The following is a 27,799-nucleotide window of genomic DNA, read 5'->3' on the forward strand; positions in this document are numbered from 1 at the left end:
GTAAATCCTAACAAATACACATATACTAAAAGGCTGGCTATAGAGAGTTCAGAAAAAAGATTCTTAGGCTAGTCTCTCTTCTTGAGGTTTCCCCTCTACAAACACATTCTCTTCTCTTCAATACATTTCGGAACCTTTACATTAAAATGGTCTTGCAATCTAGTGTACCTAAATCAAGAACTCCTAGAATACCAGGAAAATGCAGCAGCTGTGGCTTCTACAGAGCTCGACATATTGGATGAAGGCAGATAAAGCAATTAAAGGTTGGACAAGCATAAAAGGCTTTGATAGTGATGCTACCACTTTGTTCTAAAATAATCCATTGCAATGTTAATATTAATTTGCAGATAATCTTAATTTGCTGACACACAAACAGATGAAATGTGTCAAGTTTCCTGAGTCCAGATTAGGGACTTATTTGAATGTTTTATGGATCTTCTCTGGCTTATCACAAAGCTTCCCTTCTAGGGAAACTGGCTGCCTGGGAGTCATAAGCATGTTGGCGGGTAAATGGTCTTCCCATTACTGAGACACAGGTATGCAGTGAACTCACTAACTGTGTGATGTTCCTAGGGCAGGTAATGCATATGGAGGCAAAGAGAGATTTGTGGTTGCTAACTTGCTGATTTTCCTCCTCCTAAGTAGCAACCCCAAAGGTAAAGATGACCATTCACCTCTCACATGACGATGTCAAAGATGCAACTTCCAAATTAGGAAAGAAAGGAGCAAATAATTGCATTGTGAAATAGAAATGCAACAGATCTGATGCAAACTAGTGAGAAATACCACCTAGTGCTCTTACCCTAAATCTTTCAGATGCTTCCATTTACCACATGCCCACTCTTGAACTCTGGCTGCTTCAGTCAGCAGTCTCCCCACCAAAGGCCACCCAACATTCTGAGCTTCTAGAGTTCACAGATCCAAACAGCAAACTCTTCAATTACCAGGGCACAGATTTCCACTCAAATTCAGAGATTTCATAAGGAAACTCTCCCAAATTAAGCAGTAACTGTGCAACCCACATCACCTAGAGCAGTAGCAGCTCAAGAGTTAGAGGCAGCTTCTCTCAGTAGGAGTGTGTCTCACTCAGTCACCTGAGGAATGAGTGCATTTCCAGAAGGGCATAAAGAGGTGAAACTTCAAAAGCACCATTCATGTCCATGTTTTGGGGACATAATCATCCCATTTTTTTTAGAAATATTCATTTATGGAACCAAATCAAACCACACATAGCTTTTGCACTGGGTTAGGGTTGACCTGTACAATAATACTCTTGACTGCAGGTTTCCATCACAGGACATGCTCTGTTCACCATACTTGGATCCTGTGGGGCTGTACACCTCATCACTAAGGCCACAACCTCCAGCAGCCTGGCTATCATACCCACCTCCTGCTTTTCTTTCCTTATGGCCCAGGCTATCATTTCTGCTCCCTAGCAGAAATATTGAACTGCTCAACATTTACAGTACTTGTTGCTCAAAACATTTTATGAACAAATAATTGTCACTTTCAATGTACAATATTCTTTTTTGAGCTGACATTAGTTTAAGAAAAAGTCCCACTGCCTTGTGGCTGCAGTTGGCAGTTCTCTACCTCACAGGGACCAGTTTAGGAGTTGCACCACAGTTGTACTCATATCTTTCCTGGAGCCCTGCTGTGAACCTGGCCACTTTAACCAAAAAAGAATCTGCATTAATAAAGTCTTCAATGTTTTTAGCATAAATGAGGGAGCAATTTGAAGGGCAAAAAAGAAGGATTAGTCATGGGAATTTTGTTAGCCAGTTTTGCTGCTTAGAAGAATTCTCATGTAACCCACTTGTATTCCTTTCAGAGTATTTAAGAGCATCACTTCAGACAATAGGAACTGCTTTCAAAATCAAACTGTCGTATAAGTTGTACAGACATTGTAAGTGGGGTATTTTTTAAGTTAAGGCTATTGCTTTGGAAACAGAAAAGAAGCAGTGAGCTATCCTTTCCCCACTGTCTGAGTGTTTCCAACCATTTCCATTGGGACTGTTCAACATCTCATATCTGTTTCCAATCAGTGGTTTGGTTTGTTTATATTTATAAACAACCATTTTATGCAAACTAACGCTTGCAGTCCATCACTTTTCATAAAAAACCCTTCATAATTAAAATAAAATTATTAACTTAAAAATACAGCTTGATCATGTGAAAAAAACTACCAATCAATATTCAAGACAAGCTATGGAGTAGTTATTCTTTGTGAGTCTCGAAGGTCACGCAAGTGATGGTTTTATGCTACTGAGTGATTTGCTTTTCACAATACATTGACAAAACAACACAATTAGTCTTGCTTCAATAAGCACACACAATAAAATGAATTAAACAATACAACATGTCTCATACATTACAGCTTCACTTTTGTAAACACAAAAGCTGCTTCACTAAGGGCATATAATTTCCCTGTCTGTTCTTAAATGATTGGCTTTGTATCCTTGTAATTAATTTTAGCAACTCTGTTGTCTCTGGACAGAAACGCTGGAATTAAATAACTGACCACACTTCAAGGTGGTATTTAAATATTCAAGATCCTGGAATTAGAAATGCTTGAGACTATAACAGTGCAGGACAAAGCATAACCAATAAATGGCTGGTTTATGAGAGTAAGCAGTCATTAAAAATCATGACTGATCAACCTTTTCTGACTAAGGGGAGCAAAGGTCTTCAAAGGCTCCTGTTCATAGCATGCCCTGAATTGCTTGGGTCTCTGACCTTTGAACTCCATCACTTTGCCTACTTAGCTTATATCCTTTCATGATTGTTCATTACATTAAGGTAGCTGGCTTTCTACAGATGAGCTGAACCCTCACCTATGATGGCAAAGTTGAAGCTGAGTTTTGGTATGGCTTTTTTTCCTTTTAGTTTTTTTTTTCCATCCAGTGGGTTCTCAGTGAATGTTTATTGTTTGCTATGCTACAGCTGTAGAGGACAAGTGACAGACAAATGAAACTTTCCACTCTTTCAGAGAAAATGAAATATTGATCACTTATCATAAGAAACAAAGAGCCTGGCATAAGTAGGATTTGCATTATGAATACAAAATCAGTTACTTATCTCAGGTTAGTCTAACAATGAATAAATACATCTTTTATGATGAATATACCTACTTCTAAATGTGCATACTTTGTTATGGTCATATTATATCTGTATATGGATGCACACATATATGCACAGATGTGAGGAATTTCAAAAGAGTTCCTCAAGTCCACTAATTAAGTGCGCAGTGTAGTCAGCATATTGCTGAGCTGTTTCTTATACCTTCCTACATGGAAGAATAGTTTATACTTACATGCTGTTCTCTGCTCTTTACATCCTATGGTGTGATCATGCAATATTATATAATGCAACACACAACTATGCAAATAACATCTTGTTCCAAAAGACTGCAATCAAGCCAGATCCATAAACAAAATCTAAGAGAACAGAGTTGAAATGTGGAGAAAGTACAATGCATAAAACCAGTTAAGTCTATTAAATGATAATGTTGCTTATTAACCAAGTATGTTGTGATAGGTCAGTGCTGAGGTTAAACAGAAAACATCAATTGAACCATTTCCCTAAATAAAGCTCCAGGGTGCAATATTCAAAGCACTTTATTCAATAAAAAATGCTTTTAAAATGGTACTTTGGTGATTGGGAAACATTGGCATCATCCGTCAACCTAACTGCAGGAAAGTTCAATAAGCTAAATAATGAACCATTTACATTATTTTCCTTAGGCTCCAGTGATTTGCAAACATTGCATCAATAGAAGTCTTAAAAAAATTATGATAAAGACCTGCTAGTCTTTGAACTCTCAGGCTTTTTTCTGTCATGCTGCAATTCTTATGCTGTTTACATGCTTTTTGTAGCTTCATCTTTTTACAAGACTCCATTTAACATCAATTTCTCATTACATAAAAGCATATTTGTTCAATATGATAATTTTACTAGTGTTTCAAGCATTATCTTTGAGAAACAAAAATGAAATTTAAGCCTGTTTTAGAATGGAAACATTTCATCTCACTGCCATATAGTTTTAATGTATGAGCTTAAATGATAAAAAAATCATTATTAAAACAGTATCTGTGCATTATCTCCTTTGCAGCATGAACAGTTTCTTTGTTGTTGATTTCTTCTTCTACCTCCTTTTCCACCCTGAGTCCCAGATCTATTATATTAGCACTTTATCAACTTTCCTTTCCTTCCTTTCATCTCTCCAAGGTCAAATTCCCTACTGTCTTCCCAGGGCAGCGCTTGTATAATTCTTGAGTCTTACAGCTGCTTTCTTTAGTAAATATGGGAGGAGAATTGTTCTTCATGGTAGCATTTTCAGCTTTCAAACAACTGAACAAATACACAAAAGCCCACAGGGAGAGAGGAGCAAGCGGGAGAAAAAACTCACATAGTCTCTCTCAAATGCACATCTCTTCACCTGATTTAGTAATACCTTTGGCTATTAAAGCAGAATATTTACTTAATTTATAGCTGTCATCATATCTTCCTAGTCAGATCCTTGCTCATGCAGTCATTCATTATACTCAGTAGTACCTCACAGGCTCATTAAACTGAAACATTAAGTAAATATGAATGCATGTGCAGATGAAAATTTGTTCACTTGTGTATAATACAAGTCGAACATTATACAAATATATATCATAAACAAACACCCTTCTGGCATAAACAAATGCCCTTCCAGGATTCTCAATTCATAATGTGGATCAGCTCATACTGTATAACACCACATACTGTATTATGGATTACTGATTTTAGCCAAAGATCAGCATCTCAAGTTCTACTTCTTTATTTAAGAATAAAGAGTTTTATTTTTAAAACTGTTCTGACTGCCATTTTTTAGTCATGGAGAACCAGCCACTTTATATTCTACAATCCTTTGACACTATTAGCTGTGTTTATGGCATCTGAAAGGTATGTAATGTCTGCTATCTTGTTAGTACATAAAGAGAGATTTAATTTTATTTCTTGCATTTCTAAAAACCCTTGTTACAGACTTGTTTCTTTTAGCAATGATAGCCTGCAGTATGAACTGCTTAAGTTTTGTTAGCATTACATATGGTGACATATTAGACATGAAAACCAAATGTATACTTGAATAATACACTATGTAGCAGGATGAAGTTTGTGAAAGAAATATTAACTTGTATGAGATCAACTTGCACAGCTAGAGAAATATTCAGGCTTTCAGGTACATAATTCCTTCTTCATATCTTACAAAAACCTTATTTTATTTATGACTAAGCTACTGGGGTTACAACAAAAACAGTACCTTCAGAAAATGCTAGAAATTCTTTAAAACAAAGATTCTTCTCAACCTGTTCACTTTCAAACCAACTTCAAAATAGTCTATTTCTCCATTTTACTATATCAACTATACACATTATTATAAAGTAAACTCTTTCCAGTATCTTGCAACATGAGCTTTGCCTCTCTCTTCTAGTATCTTTTTAGATTGAATTTTAGGCAATCAATTTAAGGACCAAAATAGGATTATTCAGAACAATAACACAAATCCAATGAAAGCACTGGGATTTTTTTTTAAATTTGGATTTCAATAAAACTCAAAGGCATGTTTTTATTGAAACAGTAAATTTCTGCTACACTTGATGCAATTTTGAAAGAACCCTAAAGATTATGAAGCTGCCTACAGTTTGAAGCTCAAAAACTTTTCTACAGAAGTATTCGAGGTTTGATGGGGTTTTTTTGTTTGTTTCTTTCTGGGGGTTTTGTTAGTTTGTTGTTTTTTCCTGTTAGGAATCTGTACGTTCTGGTATCTGGTAGCGCTTCATATTCCATTTAGTAGCATACTTTGATTCACACATGGATTAATGTTTTGAGAAAAATAATAAAAAATCATAAATCTTTAATTGCAATCCTCAATACAATACTGACCCCGAAATTCTGACTTCATAGGTCTTTAAGTCAAAAACTGAAAACACTTTTATACAGCAAGGCGTCAGAACCAGTAGATCTTTCCTAAGCTAGAAAATATAAAAATAGATTACTACTGATGTTGTTTTGATTTTTTAAGATTTTTTAAGCTTTTTGATGTTTACATTCTTGTAATGAACTTTTTCACACACTTTTTGTAAATAACGTATTGTTTTGTATTCTTTTATAGAAGAAGAGAAATTTGATAGACTATTAGTTTGTTTAGTGTCATTGGAGAGGCAGCACTTTTGCCTTCTAATCTACTGTCACTTTTAGAAATCTGAAAATGTTAAAGTTAGAAATTAAAAGGTCTCCTTTTTACTTTGAAAACAGCAGTGCTTGTGTGTCATGTTATTTTGTGTCTTATAGTAACATACTATAGGGGTTTAAAGAAACCCCAGCTCAAAACACATTTTTTTCACATCATTTCTCTTTTTCACTTAGTTTCCCCCATTCTTTAGGAGTTATAAATAAATATTTTCAGCCTTGCACACCAACCTCATCCGGGCTGGAAGCCTGGTAAGTTCGATTCTCATCACTGAAGTCCTGATCCACTTCTGCATACTCAGTCTCTGCAGACACGCCGGCGCGGGACTCGTACACGGGGGTGACGTTGTGGCAGAGCGCGATGGCCTTCACCGCCTCGTGGATCCGGCTGCTCACGCTCTTGCGCACTTTGGGCGCTGATGATTGAGGCTTCCTGGATGGTGTGGAGCTTGTACTGTTCCCACTGTTCTGAGAGTGGACCTGTAAGAGCCAACACAATGAACAGTGAACCAAAGTTCAAAACTGGAAACAAAACATGAATACTTATCCATCTATACCTGACTGTTCCTTTTACAAAGGTGATAAGGCTAGTAAGCATCCATTTATTTTTATATAACCTATGGTTCACGCATTCAGCTTGTGATAAATAAAAAGCCTCATCTCCTTTTTTAAAGAAATGATACATAACTATGGGCTCATCACCTTGCATTTGTAGTCAAATTTCAATAACAGAGCCTGGAGACTATTGAAAAACATGAAATAAAAACAAGTACGTTGGAAAAGGGCTGAATAGGCTGATCAGATTCTGCAGAAACCCCTGCTACCTCACTTCAGATTTTACATTTTTCAATTATCTGTCACAATAGTCCTTTCATGTCTATTGCATCCAGTGAATTATTTTTTCTCTTCCTTTTAAGAAAAAGTATTTAAACCAGCCACCAAGTGGATGAGTACAGAAACACTGAGACAAAATTTCAAAATTTGATATTTTGTTGTTCTTCTTCACCTGTGTCATTAAACTGAAAAGAACCCCTTTAAAAAAAAAAAACAAAAAAAACCTAAATCTCAGTATTTTAAAAGATGACCACATTTGTGGTAATCAGGAGAGACCAGAAGAAGAGGAGATCAGAAGAACAAAAGCAGGAACACTGTCAGGTATAAATATTAGGAATAATTAAAATACCAATATTGCTGATTTTATTTATAACTTACACAATTTCTGTATTATTTGTGAACTAATGCAGTTTTACTCTTTTGCTCCAGCTGAAATGTTTTTTGTCCTTACAAGAATGCAATAATCTAGTAAAATAATCATGCAAAATAACAGTTTGACACATACTTGAAGACTGTATTACTGTTGCATAACCAACAAACTACCACTGTTTTAAGTTACTTTTCACAAATGCTCGAGCACATGACAGAGCTAATCTTCCTCTCAAAAGTACTATGTGTTCATGATTAGTTAAAATCAGTTTGGTTTTTAGGCGGGGAGGTTATTGGTTTTTGCTGGTTGGGTTTTGTTTTTTTTGTTTAAAAGTCAGCACATTAAATATATCAGCAGTACCACCACAGTGCTCTTCCGTTCACTCCAATGGAACTCAGAAAACCTTTTCAGAATCCACGCTTTTTTCCTCCTGACTGCAATCTGCTGAACCGTGAACATTCTGCCCATCAAATTACAGTGTTGTCTAATAAAGGGTTTAACTTTCTGCTCATCTGGCACTGCTTTTCAGCTACTGCTTTAAACCTCTGCATTTGCATTCTGCTAACACTGATGCCATTACAGTCACAAATAAATTAAGCTGATTTACTCCTTCTGAATTATGTTATGTTTATTGATGCTTGTATAATTTAATTTCACACAAATTCCATTAAAGATTATGCCCTCTATCACAAAATGCTTCCAGTGGGGAAATATAATCAGGTTATAATAGATTTGTGTGTTACATTAAGATGACAATAGTCTGGTAGGTCCACTGTAATAATAAAACAGAACACAAACAAGGGATAAAATCAATGTCACACAAGAACCACTGCCTAGCTAACCGGCAGCTTCTATTATCATAGATTAAATTAAAAAACCTCCCCATACTTTTTCAGATTGAAACAATTGTTTAGTAGTTGCTTGGTTTGTTACTGAGACTCCATCACTATTCTGTTTTAATGAGTTGCTACTAACATAAGCACAATTAAAGCATTATTTATAAAGCATTATTTAAACACAGAGTAGTGTTATACAAAGCTGAAAAAAAGGACGTTCCAAGAAAGTTCTTTTCATCATCTACTAATAGCAACCCTACATTTTGAAAATCTTTTTCCCTGAATTGAGAAGAAAAGTTTCCCTCACATTTCTTATTTTAAGTATGTTACAGTTACTAAAAACTCATAACCATGGTTGCCACTCATTAAATTTTACAGTAAATTAGTAAAAGCTTTCAGTAGTAAGAATTCCAGGAATTGTTCCAGGAATCCAATTCTTTTCAGACAGCATATTTAACTGGAAAATATAAAACTGGTATTTGTGAGCATGCTTGGTGCTTAGCTGTCAAACTCACTCAGACCAAGGTGTGTCAGCTCAAGACTGTCAGTTAATATCATTTATTGCTACACCTGTTGCTGTGAACACCCAAATGGCACAAGCTTGGGGTGGTTTTTATAAACTTAGTGAGTAGCAGGTAATTTCAGTTAACACATTCTGAACCAAATCTGGACAGCTGATCTTTAGGTGAAAGAGCTCAATTTCCCTTTTCCAAGGCATGATTATTGTATCTCACTCACTATCCATGGCTATACCTACTAAAAATTAAGCTGAAATAGATTTATCCAAGGAAAAGAATTCAAGAAGGGGATTTGTTGAATTGTATAGACAGAAAATAATTCAGAATTTAAGTTGTGAGCTTAAAATGTACACACTTCATCACTGTCTTCCCTCTTGTCTCTCTTCCCAAAAGCTACAAAGTATTAACTGGGTCCAGTGTGGTGTTAAATTAAACTTTTATTCTTATTTTAAGCAAATAAGAAGGGAACCGCATTTACAACACAGCACAGCTAGATATTCCAAGCAATTGTTGATTCTACAGTTCTTCCAAGAGAGAAAATGAGGACACAGACAAGGAAGTCAGTCTACAAACTTAACTGGGTGTCCTAGTGTGACTTTATGATGCTTGCATCCCCAGTTGTCTGTTCTGCTTATGCAGGATATTAAGTTCTGCAGCTTTAAGACTGGTTCTGAGAACAAAGGGAGGGAGAAGCAGCTCAGTTTGTTATCAGAAACTGCTCTTGCTCCCCTCATTCCTTCTCACAGACTGTGTTGTCTGCAACAGAGACAGCAGGACAGAGCTCTCTTTTGCTTTTAGTTAGTTTTTACCTAGCTGAGGCAAAGAAGTTCTCTAGACTGTGGCTTTTCTTTTTCTGGGAACTGCTTTGGACTGAAAACCCAGAAAAACACCGGGTTCTCACACCTATGGCCCATCGGGGCCTGGGACGTGGCATTTTCCAGTGCCAGAGGGACTGAGAGACACTCAGTGAGCCAAGAAATACCCACAGAGGACTCTTGGAATTACAAAAGGACTTTCTGAATTTGCCATCTCTTCAGAACAGCGAGAGGTTTTATTGTTTAGTATTATTCATTTTTTTTATACTTGTACACACTTGGCTTGTTAAATAAACAGTTTTTTCCACTCTTCTCCAAGGAAATCTTTCCTGGACCAGTGGTTGGGAATTTGCTTTCTAGAGAGACCCCATTCAGAGGTTTCCTCCCAAATTTGCCATCAACCAGGACACTGGGTCAGGAAATCATGTTTGTTTATTCACGTTAACTACAGGGGAAAATTATATAAATTTTTATTATCATACTGTAAACATCACGGAAATACCAGTTAACTTTTCATTTGTTGTCTCTTCTGTAAATTTTCTTATTTTTTTGTTTCAAAGAATAGAAATAAAAAATAAAGCACAAAGTTCATCTTAATCTCAGAGTAGGATCAAGTGTTTAGGAAGGTTTGCAGCAAGCACCCAAACAGTTTACATACATGGGAAATGTAAGTAATTGTTGCAGAATCCCACTCAGTCACAATCCTCTAGTACACTTTCCAGACCAAGCACTCTTATACATCACAGGAACAATCTGATCTCAAGCAATATGGAGTTTTCCATTTTCTCACCCTTTCTCCCTCCCAGTTTTATGCTGTTTGAAATCATCTTAATTTTTTAAAAAAAGAATTTTAAAATATATCTGTGTAAGTTTTATTTTGACCACTACTGTTATACCATTTGGTTATACCAATTAATGTGGCTTTTTGATGTATATTCTTGATGAGTATCTTCAATGATATAATTACTGTTCAGTGTCCAGTGTTGTTCTGGACACTTCCTTATAATTTGTAGTCACAGTAATGAATAGCTTACTCTTAGATGATTTGGCAGGAGAAAGACTGTACTGCACAGACAGGTTAACACAGATTTCTGCTAGTGAAGAACAGAAAAGTAAATCTCTTTAAGTGGGCATTATGAGGAACTTTGGAATCAGGAGAGATCTACGTACTCATATTTTTCCCTTCCATCATATTTCTTAAGAGATACCTAGACATAACAACTTTCATAGCTTCTCAAATTCTAGACATAATTATTAACAACAATGCTTCAATGTCATTACACCCCCCATACGAAATGTAAATGATTTATGAAATACCTGTGAATAAGAGTTTATAATATGACTCTGTATTTCATCCATTGTGTCTGTTCCATAGGAAACAGTACCTAGGTGGAGGCGCTTAAATATCATCTCATTCTGTGTAAGTGTTCCTGTAATAAAGGAGAAGTATATCACAAAGCAGTGAAAAATACTACGAGATGGCCACAGACACCTCCTCTCCCTTCCCCCCCAAAAAAATCTTTCCTTTGGAAAGCAGGAATGAATCACAAGTTAGCATCAATTTACTTAATTAAAGGAACGTTTGTGGAGAAAGATCAGGGTTAGTCATTCTGGAAGAAATCACTGGTTCCACCTGCAAGCTGATTTTGCCAATAACTAAACATACAAACTTGAAGAGACAAAACCTTTCTTTCAAAAAATATATATACAAAAAATTGAATTTGCAGTATGTAGATAGAGCTAACTCTCAAAAGCAAGAGTTTGCACCATGTATCAGAAAATCTAAAGGAAAAAACCCTACAGGAAACCCCAAAAATTAATACAAATTTTACAAATTTTCTACACTTCATGTACCAAGGCAGACATTCTGACAACTGGACACATTCAGTGTCAGTGTTATCTAGATTAAGTCATTAAGACCTAATATCACTTCCAAATTTGACAGATTGAGCCTCCAAGCAGAATAAGGCAGAATGAACAAAACCAGCATTTTCTGTGCTCACTTCACATTTGCAAGAAACTACAGAGTGTCAGGCAGACTGACACTGCACCCACCTCTGCCAACCAGTCACATCCTCTGGTTTGGAAAACCTCTAATTGAGGGGTGGGGGTGTCAGCCTTGCCTGATGGGGTATGTGAGGCAGAAAGGGGTCACTACTGCCTAGCTTTCCATGGTCAGCTCACAAAAGATTATTTTGATTATGGCTCTTCCTAAAATTTTTCCCTATGGCTACTCAGGCAGAGCAAGTATAATAATAGTATAAAGCTATTCCTATATTTAACCAGACAGGTTTGTGTCATTAAAATGCATAAGTCTGATCATAAAAAAAATAAACCAAACATAGTACCAGAGTAGACATTCTTGAAGCTTCTACAATATTCTTTAAATGGAGTACAAGAAAATTCTCTGGAAATAAATACTGCAGAATAAAATACTTCATAATTATTTTATTTAGCTTAACTATTTTTATTTCACATCTTTATCCTAGTATGCCAAACTACATGCTATAGGCCAAGCTACATGCTAAGCAACAGGAGAAGAAAAGACTAAAAGGATGAGGTATGCTATAGTTGTCTGCAAAACAACAGGCTGGCCAGTCAGCATACAGTTTATGCTCTTATCAGGGCTAGAACTATCAGAGATCTTCAAAGATTCATTAGGGCTGTAAAAGTCTCCTGTCTTTCCCAGTTGCATGTGAAATGTCTACCACTCCCACTTCCTGGTGATACCTGTACAGTGACACTTCATCTCCACTGTTGTACCACCACACTGCACTATCAAACTCTTTCTGTTTTACCAGTGCAAGATTTTTGTTCCAAATTCTCCCTTTACCATTAAAAACTACATTTCCCATTTGCTTTTCCTTACATGTTGCTGAGGATTTTTCTTTCTATAATGATATTATTTGAATTTGAAAAGATAATTAAAATAAGGTTTATGTGAAATGCATAAATTCTCTACAAAATATGCATAACATTATTAAAAATTTACATGAGAAGCTGAACATTCCCAAGGCTGGGAAACAGCCCAGGAAGACAAAGTTCCAGATCTCTATAATTAGCAAATTGGAAATTTTTGGTTGCTTTCATACATGGGAAAATGAAATTTTGTTTTACAGTAATCACATAAATCCACTTGTTCTACTTTTATAAGCTGTGCTTTTATTGAGACTTTTTATTAAAATTCATTACATTTTTGTACTTAAATTCATGACTAGAAAAATTAAATCTCCAGTTTGCACATGAGAAACATGAAAATTTCCACCAATAAATACAAGAAACTAAAATCTCCATTTCTAAAAGAAAGCAAAACCAAAACCCATACACTGTGCAAAAATATTCAGTGCAAGAAATTCTCAAGCCAATCTTTATCACCTTCCTAACCTTCCAGGCGTGCTAATACCTTCTCACTGTCCTTGACTTTGCCAAGTCTTTGAATTAAAAAATCTCTCTCTAGGAATTGTGAAACTAAATGCTAGTCAAAAGGTGAGACAACAGGCAGCTGTCAAACCTGCTTCCCACTACTTCTGTAATTGCTGCTTGGGAAAACTGAGCAGGAAACAAAATTAGCCCTATGATTATTATATGGATAGATTATTTCTTCTGACACCACTAAATCAGTCCAACGCCATATCATGCTTGGTGAGGGAAAGGTAGATGGCTGGAAAATTTCTGTGTTCCACCCCCTCTTTCTCAGCAAGCAGAGAAGAAAAGCTTCTGCATAGAAATGTATGAATTTTCCTATCTTGCAATCAACAGGAGCCAGGGAAGAAGGTTTAGGAAAAACAGGTGAGGAAAAACAATCAACAAAGACACGGAAATAAACATGCTGGAAATCCTGATTCAATACTTGCACCTTACACATCTCTAATACAATCCTTTTTATCAGCTATGTTAGTAGGAAATATCTATGACAACTAACCAAAAACAAAAATAAAGAAAAGAAGCAACAATTTCAGTTTGCTTATGCTTCTCAAGACTACAGTAAGACTTTCAAGAACAGCCATAATAAACCTGATGTGTTGTTAGACAAAAAGGGGTAGCTGAAGTTATGAAAATATTCTCAAAAAATTCTGAAAAAAAACCCCACCTTAACAAAATACACCTTTTTCAGCCTTTCACATGGAAATAATATTTCATCACGTGTGCAAATTAAGATTCACTTCTAAATTCTTCTAATTAATGAAATGCCAAAATGGGACAGAAACATTCCCAACAACTTGTTCCATACGTTACATGGTGCCAACCAGTCATGTTATAACTTCAGCAGCAGTTCTGTCTTAAATTTTAGTCGAAGACTAATTAGTTTTAGTTGATGACTAATACTCTATGACAGAACAACATGTCTTGTATTTTATGCCCCTATATGCAAACTCTTCAAATATCTAGAGGCAGATTTTCTAATATTGCCCACTTTTTGAACAACAAAAACAATACAAAACTGAACTTTTTCAGTCTGCTCAAGGTGGTAAGTACTATAGAACAGTGGAGGAACTTTCTATTTTTAAAAATATTTTTAAATAGTTATCAATTCCACACTTTCAGGACTTTGCTAATACGAAGCGTTGTTAGATTTAAAAAACAGCTTACTTTAGAAAAGCTTCCAAAAAGCCCATTAGTCAAGGTACCATCTAGTACTACTGCTATACATTCCTGAACTTAGCTCTGGAATGCAGGTACCACACAAGGAAAATAGCCTGACAAAAAAGTTAGTGTAGAATTGCTGGAGAAAAATTTAGTGTGTTCTTTATTGAAGCCAAGAGCTTTTTTTTGTCCCTTCTTTCCTACAATAGTATCATTAAACACAGAGTAAAGCAGGCAAAGAGGAAATTAATTTCTAAGGAAAAAGTCCTGAAGGCATCATTCCTTGGGTGGCAACAGATGTGATTCACAGAGCAGCAGAGATTTTTTTGTTGCTGTTTTTTGAGAAGCAGATGCAGATCATTCTGATCCTGTAATACTAGCCAGCAATTTGGACCAATACCAGCAATCTAAAAAGTCCAAAACAAGAAAAAGCAAGAAAATTTGTAACTTTGTGAGAAATTAAGAGATGAGTAACTTTTCATATAATTTGAGTATGTTGTTTAAGCTATTTGCTTAAACAGATAAAAAGTCAGTGTAAATGTGCACATTTCTATGGAAACTTTAAGGGAGATCAGGCCTAATCAGTCTAATAATTAGACTGTTGACAACAATCTGGAGATACATATTTTTTTCTATGAACCCTGGAAAAAATAAAATCTGGCATATAATATAAGAAGAAGATGTAAAAAACTCATGGTAAGCATACATAGCATATGTCTGCTCATTCAGCTGCTCCACTTGTGAGTATGCCATAAACACAACCTACACAAAACCTCAGACCAAGGAAGTCCCAGTACAACCCATTGAGAATGAGGACAAAGACCAAGAGAGTTGAGCTAAACCTCATCTTTCCTGGGCAGAGGGTCACAGTGGAGGTAACAGGTAACTTGGGGGCACTGAGTTAGGGAGTCCCACTCCTAAACCATGCTGTGAAGAGCAGTACCTATTTCCTCTGTGCCTTCTGCCTCCCACAAGCACAATACCTGTGCATTCAGCAGTGTAAGAGCAACATCATGCTCGCTGGGTGTTTTCAGTGAATGGGAGTCCAACAGAAGACAAAAAGTAAGGATTCCTTAGTCTAGAATCTTCCAGTAGGATGTCTCAATGAAAACATTTCATTTCTAGTCTGCTCTACTCACCCTGCAAACCTAGTGGTACTAAAAATCTCAAGAGGCAGAGCATAAATATAGATACATCTAAGTGAAGGAAGGAAGATGTTATTCCATCAATTTTTTAAATTACTCCTTCTCTCTAGTTGCTTACACTGAAGAGTAACATTCTAATAGTACATTACATTAGGCACATTTAACAAAAGTCCATATACACTGACCTCTAATACACAGATTTTCCAAAAAATTCAAGAATCCCATTGCTCTATGCATCTGTTCAACGATTATATCTGTTAAGTATCTCATTTGGTCCAAATACCACTAAAATGTTAATTACAGAACTCAAATACAAGTACATTCATTAGTAAATAACTACACTTGGACGACTACATGTTTGTTTTAGCTGAACACATTGGTAGTTATGAATAGCAGGTGGATTTCTAAACCACATCCAAAGAAACAAAAACTCTCATTAAATATGGGCAAACATCTTTTTTTTTCACCATTAGAAATTTTCTGTACCCTGGAGACCATGAGAAATCATGCTCATGCAAACTGCTACCCACCATCATAATGGATGATGCCTTTCTGTCAAAGTTATATGTGATTCAAGTCCAAACAACGTGGCATTATGGGTAATGGATGCTATAATTAAAATGTGAGTCCTAAAAAACCTGTTGCTTTACTGGGTGCTTTTAGTAATGGCTTTGTTCTACATGAAGATAAAAACTCCCTAACAAAGGAATTAATGTATTGCTTTAATAGGCTGCACCCTGAGTTAAGTTTTAAAATTTATGAGTTCTCTGCAGCATTGTTCTTTAAACAATGGCATTGTCAAATGCAACCAGTGAGAAGATTAAAGTTGTCCCAGCAGATTAAGTACAAATTATCTGTCCTCCTGTTTCAGCATCATTTGTTCATTTATCACATAACGTCTAGTATTTCTGGTCAGTGTCAATATGCTCTGCATCCTTGCAGTTAACAGATGTCTTCTCTTGTCGAATGAATTACTTTATGTTTCACGCACTGGTGGCCACAGATGTGTCACTATAGCAACATCATTAATTTCAGATCTTACCGGAAACATGCACTCCAATCAAACCTAATTATACCACATTGCTTTCTTGTCCCACAATAAGGAAACTATAATGCAATTATTGGGATACTTCATTTTCTATTATACTGTGGCAAATGAGAGAGCCACTGTGATGGACGCTTCTTGTCAAAAAGCTTATTGATGAAGCACAAACCCAATTTACAATCATACAAAGGACTACCTTGCAATTATGTTAGTAATGCAATGCTCCTTAGACTCAACAACTAATTCTCAATCATTTCCAGTGAAGCTTGGGCCACAATATAAGACTTTTGCAGACAGTTCTCCGGATTTCCTTTCCTTTTCAGTATTGAGAAAAACTTTGCCTGTTTACATTTAACTAAATCAGCCTTTTAGTGTTGCTTTTTGGTAGCACCCACTTGGGCAGATGGCTGCAAAACTGACTCCCTTCTTTATCCTCTGACAGCCAGGCCTTAAGTGGGCAGAAGAACAGAATCAACTAGTTTATATGACTAGAAATGAAAATTCAAATGAGAAAGTGCCAAGACCAGCTCTTATAAACTGTATAATCATGCAATGTCAATCATGGATTAAGAGCACAGACTTTGTTCATTATCGCACAGTATTTTTCACATTTATCATAAAATGCATAACGAGAACAAATGTATTCAGGAAAGGAAACTGGAAGCAGCTACCAATATACTTGGGTAAAAAATACATTGTCGATGTGTTTGCCCAGAATGAAGAACAGTTTAGAATTTGCAAGGCATTTAAGCTTATTAAAACAGAGAAGTGTTTCCCATCTCTGCCAGGCACAGTCAGTGGTGAGAAGCTGGTGACGTCTCCAGGACTCCTGGCTTACTTTCACTTCCATGAGCTTTCAGCTGACACTCAGGTAAAAACGCATAGGGTGAGACTGCTGACTGCTCCTTTTCAAAACACTTCGAAACTACTGCCCTAGAGTATGGCCTTCACTTTCATTTTTACACCATTATTGTACAGATTCAGACCTTCCACCAGAGCTCAGCAGACCTCAGTCCTCTGAAAAGCCTTTGAGGTTGAACACCAACAATCTGGAATCTCTACCAGCAAAGTTTAAAAGTTTACATTGGTTTTGCTTAGAAAGTAGTGTTTTGTAACTAACTTTAGAATTTACTTTGTAATTTAACTTTACTGCATTGTTTTGAAAATAAATTATTTTTGAACATACTTTTTCCAAACATGCTGTAAATTACATACTTCAAGTCTTCAATGGGACAGCACTCAAAGTTACATAAATTATCACGATGAAGGTTGCAATTAATATCAATAAACAGTTTCAAATACTATACAAATCATTAGGTAACTGAAATAAGACTTGTATAACAATCATTCACTTGGTCTGAAGAATTGCCACACTATAATTAGCAATGTACTTTCCTTTTACAAAATAGAAGAACATTCAGATGTATACAGGATAACATATGTGCCTATAGAAGAAAAAAGGATAGCGTGCTTTGAGAAAGTGACGATTTATTACTAACACTTCATTTCAAATATGCAGTAATGGAAGTGTTAGCATGGGAGGGAATAGAGAACTATTTAAAACAGATGGAGATATAAACTGTATATTATGCTTTTGGAGCAGTATAACAGAGGCCAACCCCTGCCTTCTCCAGCAGCTTTTCATGATTTTGAACTATATTTTACTTAAAACCAGTAAAAGCATTCCTCAAGTTTTTCGAGAAACAACTTTCTCTGTTCAGAAGTAAAGCTTCTTTAAAAATATCCATGTATACCTATCAGAAATTATTTATTCAATCTCAGAAAGAAACAAGAAAGTGTAACACAAGTTATTACTCCTTCACACTCAGTACTTACCTTCTGATCTTGGTAAGGGTTGGGGGTTCCAGTACATCAGATGAGGTACAGTAACAGGTTGCAGTTATGAAGCTGAAATCATTCAGCAACTCTAGAACTGGTCTTGGCAACATAAAGAGCAAGTAACTTCACTGGGCCAACAGATACCATTTTGGAGGCTGATCTCGTGACTTGTTTTGGAAATTGCTTCCTCTCAAAAGCCATTCTTGCTTATTATCATACAATATTGCAGTAGCAATGAAGTGCAAAATAAACCAGCATCCTGAGTGCTATTCCAAAGTCTTTTCAGAGGAAGACATATGGTACTCTTACTCATGCTGTACAGTATCCTCTTGCTATAGAAGAGCTGTTCCCACTGGAATAAATCAGAGTACTACCAAATATTGACTTTAACATCTAATTACTGACCTACCCAAGCCTATAGATACTTGTAAAAGTACTCAAGCAAATATGTAAAATTTTACTGAGAAACAAAAATCAGCAGTCTAAATCTACTCTTATGTTAGCATATTCATTGAATTACATTTAGAAATTTTATAAAAGTTATCAGATTTCAGAATGGTAACCTGATATACCTGTTTTATCCGTTAGTAAATAAACTAATCGTCCCAACTCTTCTGGTATGGTGCTAGTTCGAACAACTGTTCCAGGAATATTGTCATCTTTCATAATCATCCACCCATAGGCTGCCTTACCCATGTCCAAGTTGACACGTAAACTGCAAAGGAAATTTATACCATAATCAGTGTGAATATTAGGCAAAATGAAAATGATAACCATAAAAATAACAACAGAAGCTCTTTTTTGGATATCTGAAAAAAGAAAGATCTTAAACCTATGTGCACGAAAATTTTGGAAGAATGCTTTTTTAATGTGTTTGTAGAGTACATATCACACACAGGCTTCATCTGAGACTTTTGGAAGATATGGCTATACCAACAAATGCAGTATCATGCATTCTGCATGAGACAGATTCCAACACTTTATGAAGACTCTTGACATAATTACATTACTACTCTTATACATAACATGAGGGATAACATATAGCAAAAACAGATTCAGCAAGAACAGATTCAAGTTTTTATCTACTAAAAAAACCAGAAACACCATCTAGGTTCTCTTTATGATGTGAAATTACAAATATTTTTGTACCTTTTCAAGTCACTTGTGGGATTTTTTTGTTTTATAGAAAACAACCAACAACAGTATTTCTTTAGGATAGTAGAACTATATTTGTCAATTGCTCTTTCCCAAAAAATCAATGATATTTTTGTCCTTTCCAAATTGTAGCTAGAGAGGGTCCATTGTAAAAGGAGAAAAATGCAAAACAGCAAAATGCACCCTCGTGATACCACATTGGCATGAAGTAATCTTTGGGCTGCTCACTAACAGAAAATATGCAATTTGCAGCAAGTTTTACTGATTAGACATAGAAGTCCAAAATCAAAAGTATGTTTTTCCAGTTCACTCTGTGCATTAATTTTTTAATATTTCCATGTCTTCATCATATAAGAACTAAGATGGACCTTGTATTCCTATGTTACAATAAAAAAGTCTTCACTCATTTAATCACATTAATCTTCCCCATAATAAAATGTTCCAACACAAAACTCCATCCACCTTGTCCTAAACCATTAAAATGCTACTTTCCTCTGGCTATTCACCATATTTCTGTTGCCATGTCAGAGGAGCGGTCACTAAGAAAAAGGCATATGTTGGTTTCTCTTGACTCTGCTCTAACAGAAATACTGAAAAGACAGGTAGGACAGCAGCTACATGAACTACTGAGGTCACTTGGTCTGTTCAGCCTGGAGAAGGGGAGACTAAGCCGAGACTGAGGGGAGACCTCATCACAGTCTATAACTTGCTTCTAAGGGGAAGAGGAGGGGCAAATTCTGATCTCTTCTCTGTAATGACCAGTGAAAGGATCTGAGAGAATGGCCTGATTTGTGTAAGGGGATGTTTAAATATTAGAAATATATTGAATGTTAGAAAAAGTCTCTTCACCCAAAGGATGTTTGGGCACTGGCACAGGCTCCCCAAGGAAGCTGTCACAGCACCAAGCCTGACAGAATTCAAGGTGTGTTTGGACAATGCTCTCAGGCACACGGTTTGACTCTTGAGGATGGTCCTGTGCAGGGCCAGGAGTTGGACTCGATGATCAATATGAGTTCCTTCCAATTCAGCATATTCTGTGATTCTGCAAACTATTAGTAGCTAAGTTGCTATCACAAGAGTCCCAAGTTAAGCAACAGGTTTACAGTAATGTAATTCTTAGAACTGTTCAAAGGTACCTATCAAGGTCAAAATACTGCTAATGCACTTCAGACATTTTTGTAACAGTCCTGACACCATCCTGTTTAACTGCGTAACAAAAAGCACAGCTACCAGGAATTTTCATCCGTCTCTTGGAATCACAGCAACAGATTGCGGATTACCTGAGGTAACAGTGGAGGGAACAGTGAGCCACAATCTGCACTATCCCATAAAGAAGAGATGCATTTAATTAGAATTGTGAGAGCATCTGAAATTTTGACACATGCTGAAAAAAAGTTTATTCTACATACCCTACCTCCTGAATTTGTACAGCAGAAGACAAAACATGTTGCCACAGAAAAGAAACATACATTTTAAACACAAGATTTACTATTTAGGATGGTATTTTATGCTTTAACTACATCTTATTTTCCCACCATAATCATAATCATCTGAAAATTATCCTTCTCTGTGGTGATATGCCCAAATTAGTCCTGCAACATTTTCCCTAATTTCATCTGTCTTCAGACATATAACAAATACATATAACAAAAGGACAGACAACAGAAGGAGGACTCTACAGATTCTTTTTACTGAAAATGCGAGAAAAATACTGGAAGTAACTTGCCTCACACTGGTTAACTACAGTTCTACCCTGTAAGAGGGTAAGAACGAGTAAGAACTCATTCCAGAGCCAGTACTGTGCAAACTGCATTCTTATTATGCTTGTCTGTTAACTTTCAGAGTGAATATAAAGACCAAAGTAACACACCTCACATTGAAACCAAAGGAAGAGCAAAAGCTTTACTCCTCTTGGGGATACAAACCTGCTAGTTAGCCAGTCAAGTACAAAGGATGCCGTTCAACTTGACAAGAGATACCCGAGCACACTTAGTTAATTTAAAAACAGATGGACATTTCCTCTAGCCACGAGCAAGTGGATTAACCGAATGATGAAAGCTGCTCACCACCCCACTTCAAAGAGGCATTTAGGCTATCTACCAAGACAGAAATTCTGAGATGAACACTCTAAGTACTTCAGTCTCAGGTACATGGCACACACAGAGACATGTCCACATGGCTGCTCTGCCAATGGAGATCTGCAGCTGCTCAGATAGGAAAAATAGTGCTTTGGTAAGATAAAATCAGAAAAGGCTCCCAAAGCTGAAGTGCAGTAGGCATCTTTACTTGCACTTTTTATAAGCATGTTTATCACCTGGTTTTGATGTTCTAAACACTCCATGCATTGAACTACAATATACTTCAATATAATTTAAAGGTAAGGAAAAAAGAAAAGAAAACCAGACTCCAACTTTTCTTGTTGAGCAGTCAGGAGAAATCCATATTTCAAAGTACTACGGCATTTTAGGAATTACTCTCGTTTTCCAGCATACACTGCTAAGTAGAACAGAATGTACCCCCTTTATGCTGATGGACCTAATAGCTGGCACTCCTGGTCTATAGAGAAATAATGTCTCCCCAATGACTAGGACAGTCCAAGACAGCTTTCTGGCACACAGAAAGATATTGGGTAGATGCCTGAATTGTTAAGATGAATAAAGAATTAAATGGGAATAAAAATGAGTGCCATAGATTAATTTTTTAGTATTAATTCTAAAATTTGCACACTGTAGCCTTTTCTGACTTCTTTCACTTAATGCTTTTTGTCTTAGAGGAAATTTTTATATTTGAAATCATTGTAGCTGTTGCTTAGCACATTATGGAAACTGATGCAATACTAAAAATGCCTATTAATAGTGAGTTTGCTTTTGAAACTAGAAACCTCTCCAACAGAGCTTCACAGGAATGGATAAAAATACTTCACTGAAAAGTCCAAGAATTTTTACATAATAAAACAAGGAGACACTAAGCTTACTCAACATAAAGCTACTTTCAGTGCCTGATAATATTAGCTGTAATTTCTCATAATTTCTTTGCGGACTTTAGGAAACCTTATTATATAAGCAAAACATTTTAAATTCACCATTTTTCAAATCCTTCTCAATTTAATCCAAATTAACCAACTTCAAACACATCAGTTATTCATGAAAACACACAGAACAGCATCCAACGTAGCATTAGCAACTGTTGCATTAGTAACACTAATTTTTAGCAAACCAATTAACATGCAATATTTAGGCAGAGTATGTTAATACAGGAATTTGAAGGCTGTTGCAGAGAATGAGCATATTTAGCAAGCACAGTAATACGTTTCTGGTCTCTCCACCTCAGCACTAGTTATCCTAAAGCAGGCAATCCTAAGGCAATTTTTATCCAGCTTGGGGATTTATTCCATTAAGAGCCAGGGTTTCTCTTCAATTCAGCCTCAGGACAAAATTTCAGAATCCACACTGCTTTTAACTACATGTTAAAAATGAATAGCTGTGCTCTTATTCCCTCAAAAACAACACCAATATTTTAGATTAAACATTCCTATTTACAGGATTTCTAAATTTCTTTTTTTTTTTTAACAAATTGTAATGATGCAAGGTCCCCTTCTAAAGGTGTCTGATTTGGGGTTTTTTTGTCAAAAGGACAAATTTGCCAATAAGCACAGGCCTTCACTAAGAAAGTTTGACAAATACATTTAGAAACTCCAGTAACATGCTACCATTCAGTGAAAAGCAATCAAGACCTAATGAAGGTAGTAAGGACAATTTTGTGAACAAAGCGATATTGCGACAATAAAATTCAAGTATGATTTTGACTAAAAGTTAGATGGTAGGTTTTTTTCCTAACTTCCTGCACTTCCTGTATATGTAAGAATTTTGTAACCAAAACACCAGTGCACTACCAGAACTCCAGATAAATACAACTACCCAAAGCGGTATCTACTTTTTAAAATAAATGAAGTATTTGAGATGTAGTCTTATTTTCATGACTTCCTTCTCTGTGAAAATGATACTGATATTTGGGTCCCATTATTATCCAAAACTGCACCAAATCCCCTATGGCTACATCCCCTAAACTTCTTAACATATCCCTGCTTTCTTGAAACAGCCATAAGCTATAAGTGATATATGCATTATTTAAAATGTAGGAAAAAATTGAATCGTTTTTAAAATATTGGTCAAAAAACAACGAAAAATATTTTCAATTCAATATGCCTGGAAAGTTAAATCTTCACAGAAACTGATTTTTTGGAGCCTAGTAACTGGTATTAGCTGTCATTAAACAGAAAAAAATAGAACAAAACAGAAGTTACTTAATTTAAGCACAATATCATATAAAGATCTAAGCAAATAAAAATCAACCTATAGATCATCCTTTAATTTCCCCATCTCTCATATTTTATTTGACAAGGAAAATGGAATATAATATTCCTTTGTGTTTTGTCCACTACATATTTTTTTTTTATTTAGCTTTTTTTGCTATCTGTTTGGCACTCCCAAGAAGAGCCTCAGAACTCAGTTCCTGTTTGCTTCATAACTGGTCTCACTACTTCTCTTTCACTAATTTTTCTAAATTTTGCCTATTATGTGAGCATATAAAAGAAAATTAAGGAAGGTACACATAGCATTTTGCATGAAACCCTGAGAGTGAATGCAACTTTAAAAGAGAACTCAACCCCACATACACGATTAAATATTTGAGGCAAAAAAAGTGTATCAACTCTGTATTGCTATAGTGACTGTGGTACATGCAGTTTTTCAAGGGCCAAATGCAACCCAGATACAGATAATTACATGTTGTAACATAGAGAGAACTTAGGAAATCTAGGGAATAATGAATGAAAAAATTTATCTGTGAATTTCTTACAGGCTTAAAACACAGAAGAATGCACAAAAAAAAAAAAAAACAACTCACATGTCAAACAAGCACCTTTGCGTAAGAGATGTAGCATGTGCAGATCAGAGTGACAGTGATCACTTCCTATGAAAAATGTTCCTTTGTTACGATCACATTTACCAGCTCAGATGCCATCCTTCATTAGGCCTCTTATACCAACGTGACAATATTGATATTGGAGGTCCAATACAAATAATACTTAAAACATGGGGGGTTTTTTTTGGTATATTCTACACAAATTCTTGTATTACTTGCTGTAAAACCAGAAAAAATAACCTAGAAGCAAATAGGCAATGTTGCAAGATTTGAAGGAAGATTTACTACAATAGATCACTTTAAAAATGACTTCTTTTTTAGACTGATTGTGCTCAGTACTGTGGCCAGTCCTGTTTTATAAATATCTGTAATAATGATCTGGACAAAGGGATCTAGAGTAAGATCCCTAGATCTAGAGTAGGATCCCTAGATCCTCCTGAGTAAGTTTGTGGAGGCTGGGTGGGTGGGAGTGTTGATCTGCTGGAGGGAAGGAAGGAAGGATGGACCAACAGAGGGGTTTGGACAGGCTGTGTCAATGGGCAGAGGCCATTGTATGAGGGTCAGCAAGGCCAGCTGCCAGGTCCTGCCCTTGGGTCACAACAAGCCCAGGCAGCTCCACAGGCTGGGGACAGACTGCCTGGAAAGCTGCCCTGCAGAAAAGGACCGGGGGGTGCTGCTTGGCAGCTGTTGAACCTGAGCCAGCAGTGCCCAGGTGGCCCAGGTTGCCTGTATCAGCAATGGTGTGGCCAGCAGGACCAGGGCAGTGATTGTCCCACTGTACTCAGCACTGGCCAGGCCACACCTTGAATCTTGTGCTCAGTGTTGAGCCCCTCACTACAAGAATGCACCACATTGAGGGGCTGGAGAGTGTCCAGATAAGGGCAACAAAGCTGGGGAAGGGTCTGGAGCACAGGTCCTATGAGGAGCAGCTGAGGGAGCTGGGGGTGTTTAGCCTGGAGCAAAGGAGGCTCAGGGGAGACCTTCTCACTCTCTACAACTGCCTGGAAGAGGGTGTAGCCAGGAGGGGGTCAGTCTCAAAAGGAAACAGCGTCAAGTCACACCAGGGGAACTCTAGATTGGGTATCAGGAAAAATTTCCTCACCGTAACTGTTGCCAAGCATTAGAACTAGCTGCCTAGGCTAGTGGTAGAGTCTAGACCCCTGGAGGTATTTTAAAAGACCCACAGATTGGACTAGCACTTAAGGAAATGTTTTAGTGGTGGACTTGGCAGTGCTGGGTTAATAGTTGGATTTGATGATCTTTTAAGTCCTCTAATCTAAATAACTTTGATTCTGTGTTTTTCTGTGTAGCATGAATATCAGACATTTTAAGAGAAACGAAAATCTAGCTCAGGCAGTAGTACAGCACCACACTGGACAGTGTAAGACAGTCCTAGCACAAGAGAGACACACCTTAACTTCTGCTGCAAAATTAATTGGTAAAATGTCAGGAAGCATCACATAATGTTTTCAGTCTCTATATATTGCATTATATTATTGGAGATTGTATTATAATATCATTATATGGTAAAGCACAATACACTAAATGTGTATTAAACCACTTGCTTAAGCCACTTCATAAGCAGCTCTTTAGCTCTTCCACACTGAAACCTTTGCATCATATATCTAAAATACATTCTGTCTCTCTGTGTGACACTTCATGTACTGATACACTCACATCTATAGATTATACAGATAATCTCCAATACAGCAGAAACTACAGCATGATTGAAAGCAGCATAGTTGCTTGTGGCTATTAGACAGCCTGCAGAGGTGTGAGTTGCCTGGATCTCAAGAAAACACAGAAATTCATATCTGTATGATCTGGCATTTGAGAGGCTATTAATGAATTTCAGATATTAGACCTCCTAGCAGTGTTTTCCTCACTGCCCTTGAGAACAGACTGACATAATTTGAAGGATTTGATTTAAGTGCTTCTCTTAAAGATCCTGAAAAAAACCCAGCTGGGAACCACCTAGTGCCTCAAAACTTTACTACTTAAGTGCAAGGCAGTTCCTTCCAGTCATTTGGGACAGCTTCTTTTGGCAGAACAGCTCAGTGACAAGGAGCCTCGGGGTGTACAAAGGAGAGGACAAGAGACATTTCAGCTTTTGTTCACATAAAAACTAAAGGATCCTTCTAAAATGATGGCTGATTAAGCCCCTGTCAATCCAGCTGTAAACTGCTACTAAATATAGAGCTTGGGTGATACACATTTTTAACAGATCCCAAGTCAATATCTTATAATTTTATGGTAAATCCTCTACAGTTCTTAATAGCTAAGCAGAAGCACATACAGCTACAAGACTCACACGTCTGTACGTGAAGCAGCAATTTCACCAAACACTGGCTAATTATCTTGAAAAACTTTCCTGGCTACATTATTTAGTTACTTATTTATTTTTTTAAACAAAACCCAAACATACAGAAGACCTCAACACATAGTGCAACTCACTTTGTCTTTCAAGGTGGTGAAGAAGACTGGACAATGAATTAACAAAGTCTGCTGGTGATGGAAGGGATCCAGTTTGTGGGGCAGTGTCATCACTAATTCTTTTCTTTGGCCTGGGCTTTTTGAACCATTTGCTATGATAGCTCAAGTGAGCTGATAAAGACATGTTAGTACTCAAGGCCAGGGAAAAGAACAGAGTCATTTTGTGACAAGGCTCTCTAACAACCTTAACATCTTTCCTACATCCATATACACAAACATCAGAATTTTCATCTCAGTAGCAGCTGGTATCTTGCACCCCATACTGATTAAAACCTCTTCTATTCTCTTGCACTTATTCAAAAATCTTCCCCCACCCAGGCTGCTGGCTTTTCATTAGCATGACTGTTATTGCCCTCTGACCCATGTAATTCAGAAAACAGACAATCCAAAAAATACAAGTTGTTCAACAAAAGCACCTTATTAAAAAAAGTAAAGGTGACATCACAGACTTAAGAACTTCCACACTGGTATCACAAACAGCAGCAGCATGGACATACTTGAGGACACACACACTGGCTTGCTATGTGATGACTACACCAGGTGATACAGTCCAGTTGGCCAGAATCAGCTACAAAAATGCCTAAAAATGCTAGAGAACATGGAAGAATTCAGATAATGGATGAAGATAATCATAGTGAGATTTACTTTGTTTTGAACAGTCTGTCAAGGACTTGCTTTATATCCTCTTTCCCTGATAAATCTTAAGAAATTAAAATACCTTGACTTTTTAGGGCAGCAGATATCTGGAGGTGTGGGGCTGTTCAAAGCCATTTTGTGCATAATGATTCTAACTTACAAACAGTTTAGAGATGGACTGAGCTTTTGATATCTGTTTATTACTACTTTTTCTCCATTTCTCTTGATTCCTTGTACACCACAGAATGTGTGCAATGTTGGAGGCTGATTTTTTGAAGGTGAGGGGTGGGTAAGTGTTGCTTATAGGGATGGTTTTTATTTTGCAGTGCTGTTGGGGTTTTTTTTACAGTTGTTTTATGTTCATACTTCTGTAGTCTTATATACCCC

General features: G+C 36.6%; 1 protein-coding gene across 3 annotated transcripts in view; it reads right to left on the reverse strand.

The window, feature by feature from the left end:
* ATP9B (ATPase phospholipid transporting 9B (putative)) overlaps window positions 1-27,799 on the reverse strand; it is a 155,398-nt gene that overhangs the window by 19,531 nt on the left and 108,068 nt on the right. For all 3 annotated transcript variants that reach the window (XM_063159571.1, XM_063159562.1, XM_063159581.1), the window contains exons 13-15: window positions 18,778-18,920; window positions 10,910-11,022; window positions 6,451-6,699 (exon numbers count right to left, since the gene is read on the reverse strand). In XM_063159571.1, coding sequence (XP_063015641.1) covers window positions 6,451-6,699; window positions 10,910-11,022; window positions 18,778-18,920 — 505 coding nt within the window. The remainder of the gene's footprint in view (window positions 1-6,450; window positions 6,700-10,909; window positions 11,023-18,777; window positions 18,921-27,799) is intronic.

The sequence above is a fragment of the Melospiza melodia genome, chromosome 1, assembly GCF_035770615.1.
Source record: "Melospiza melodia melodia isolate bMelMel2 chromosome 1, bMelMel2.pri, whole genome shotgun sequence".
In the NCBI taxonomy this organism is placed as follows: domain Eukaryota; kingdom Metazoa; phylum Chordata; class Aves; order Passeriformes; family Passerellidae; genus Melospiza; species Melospiza melodia.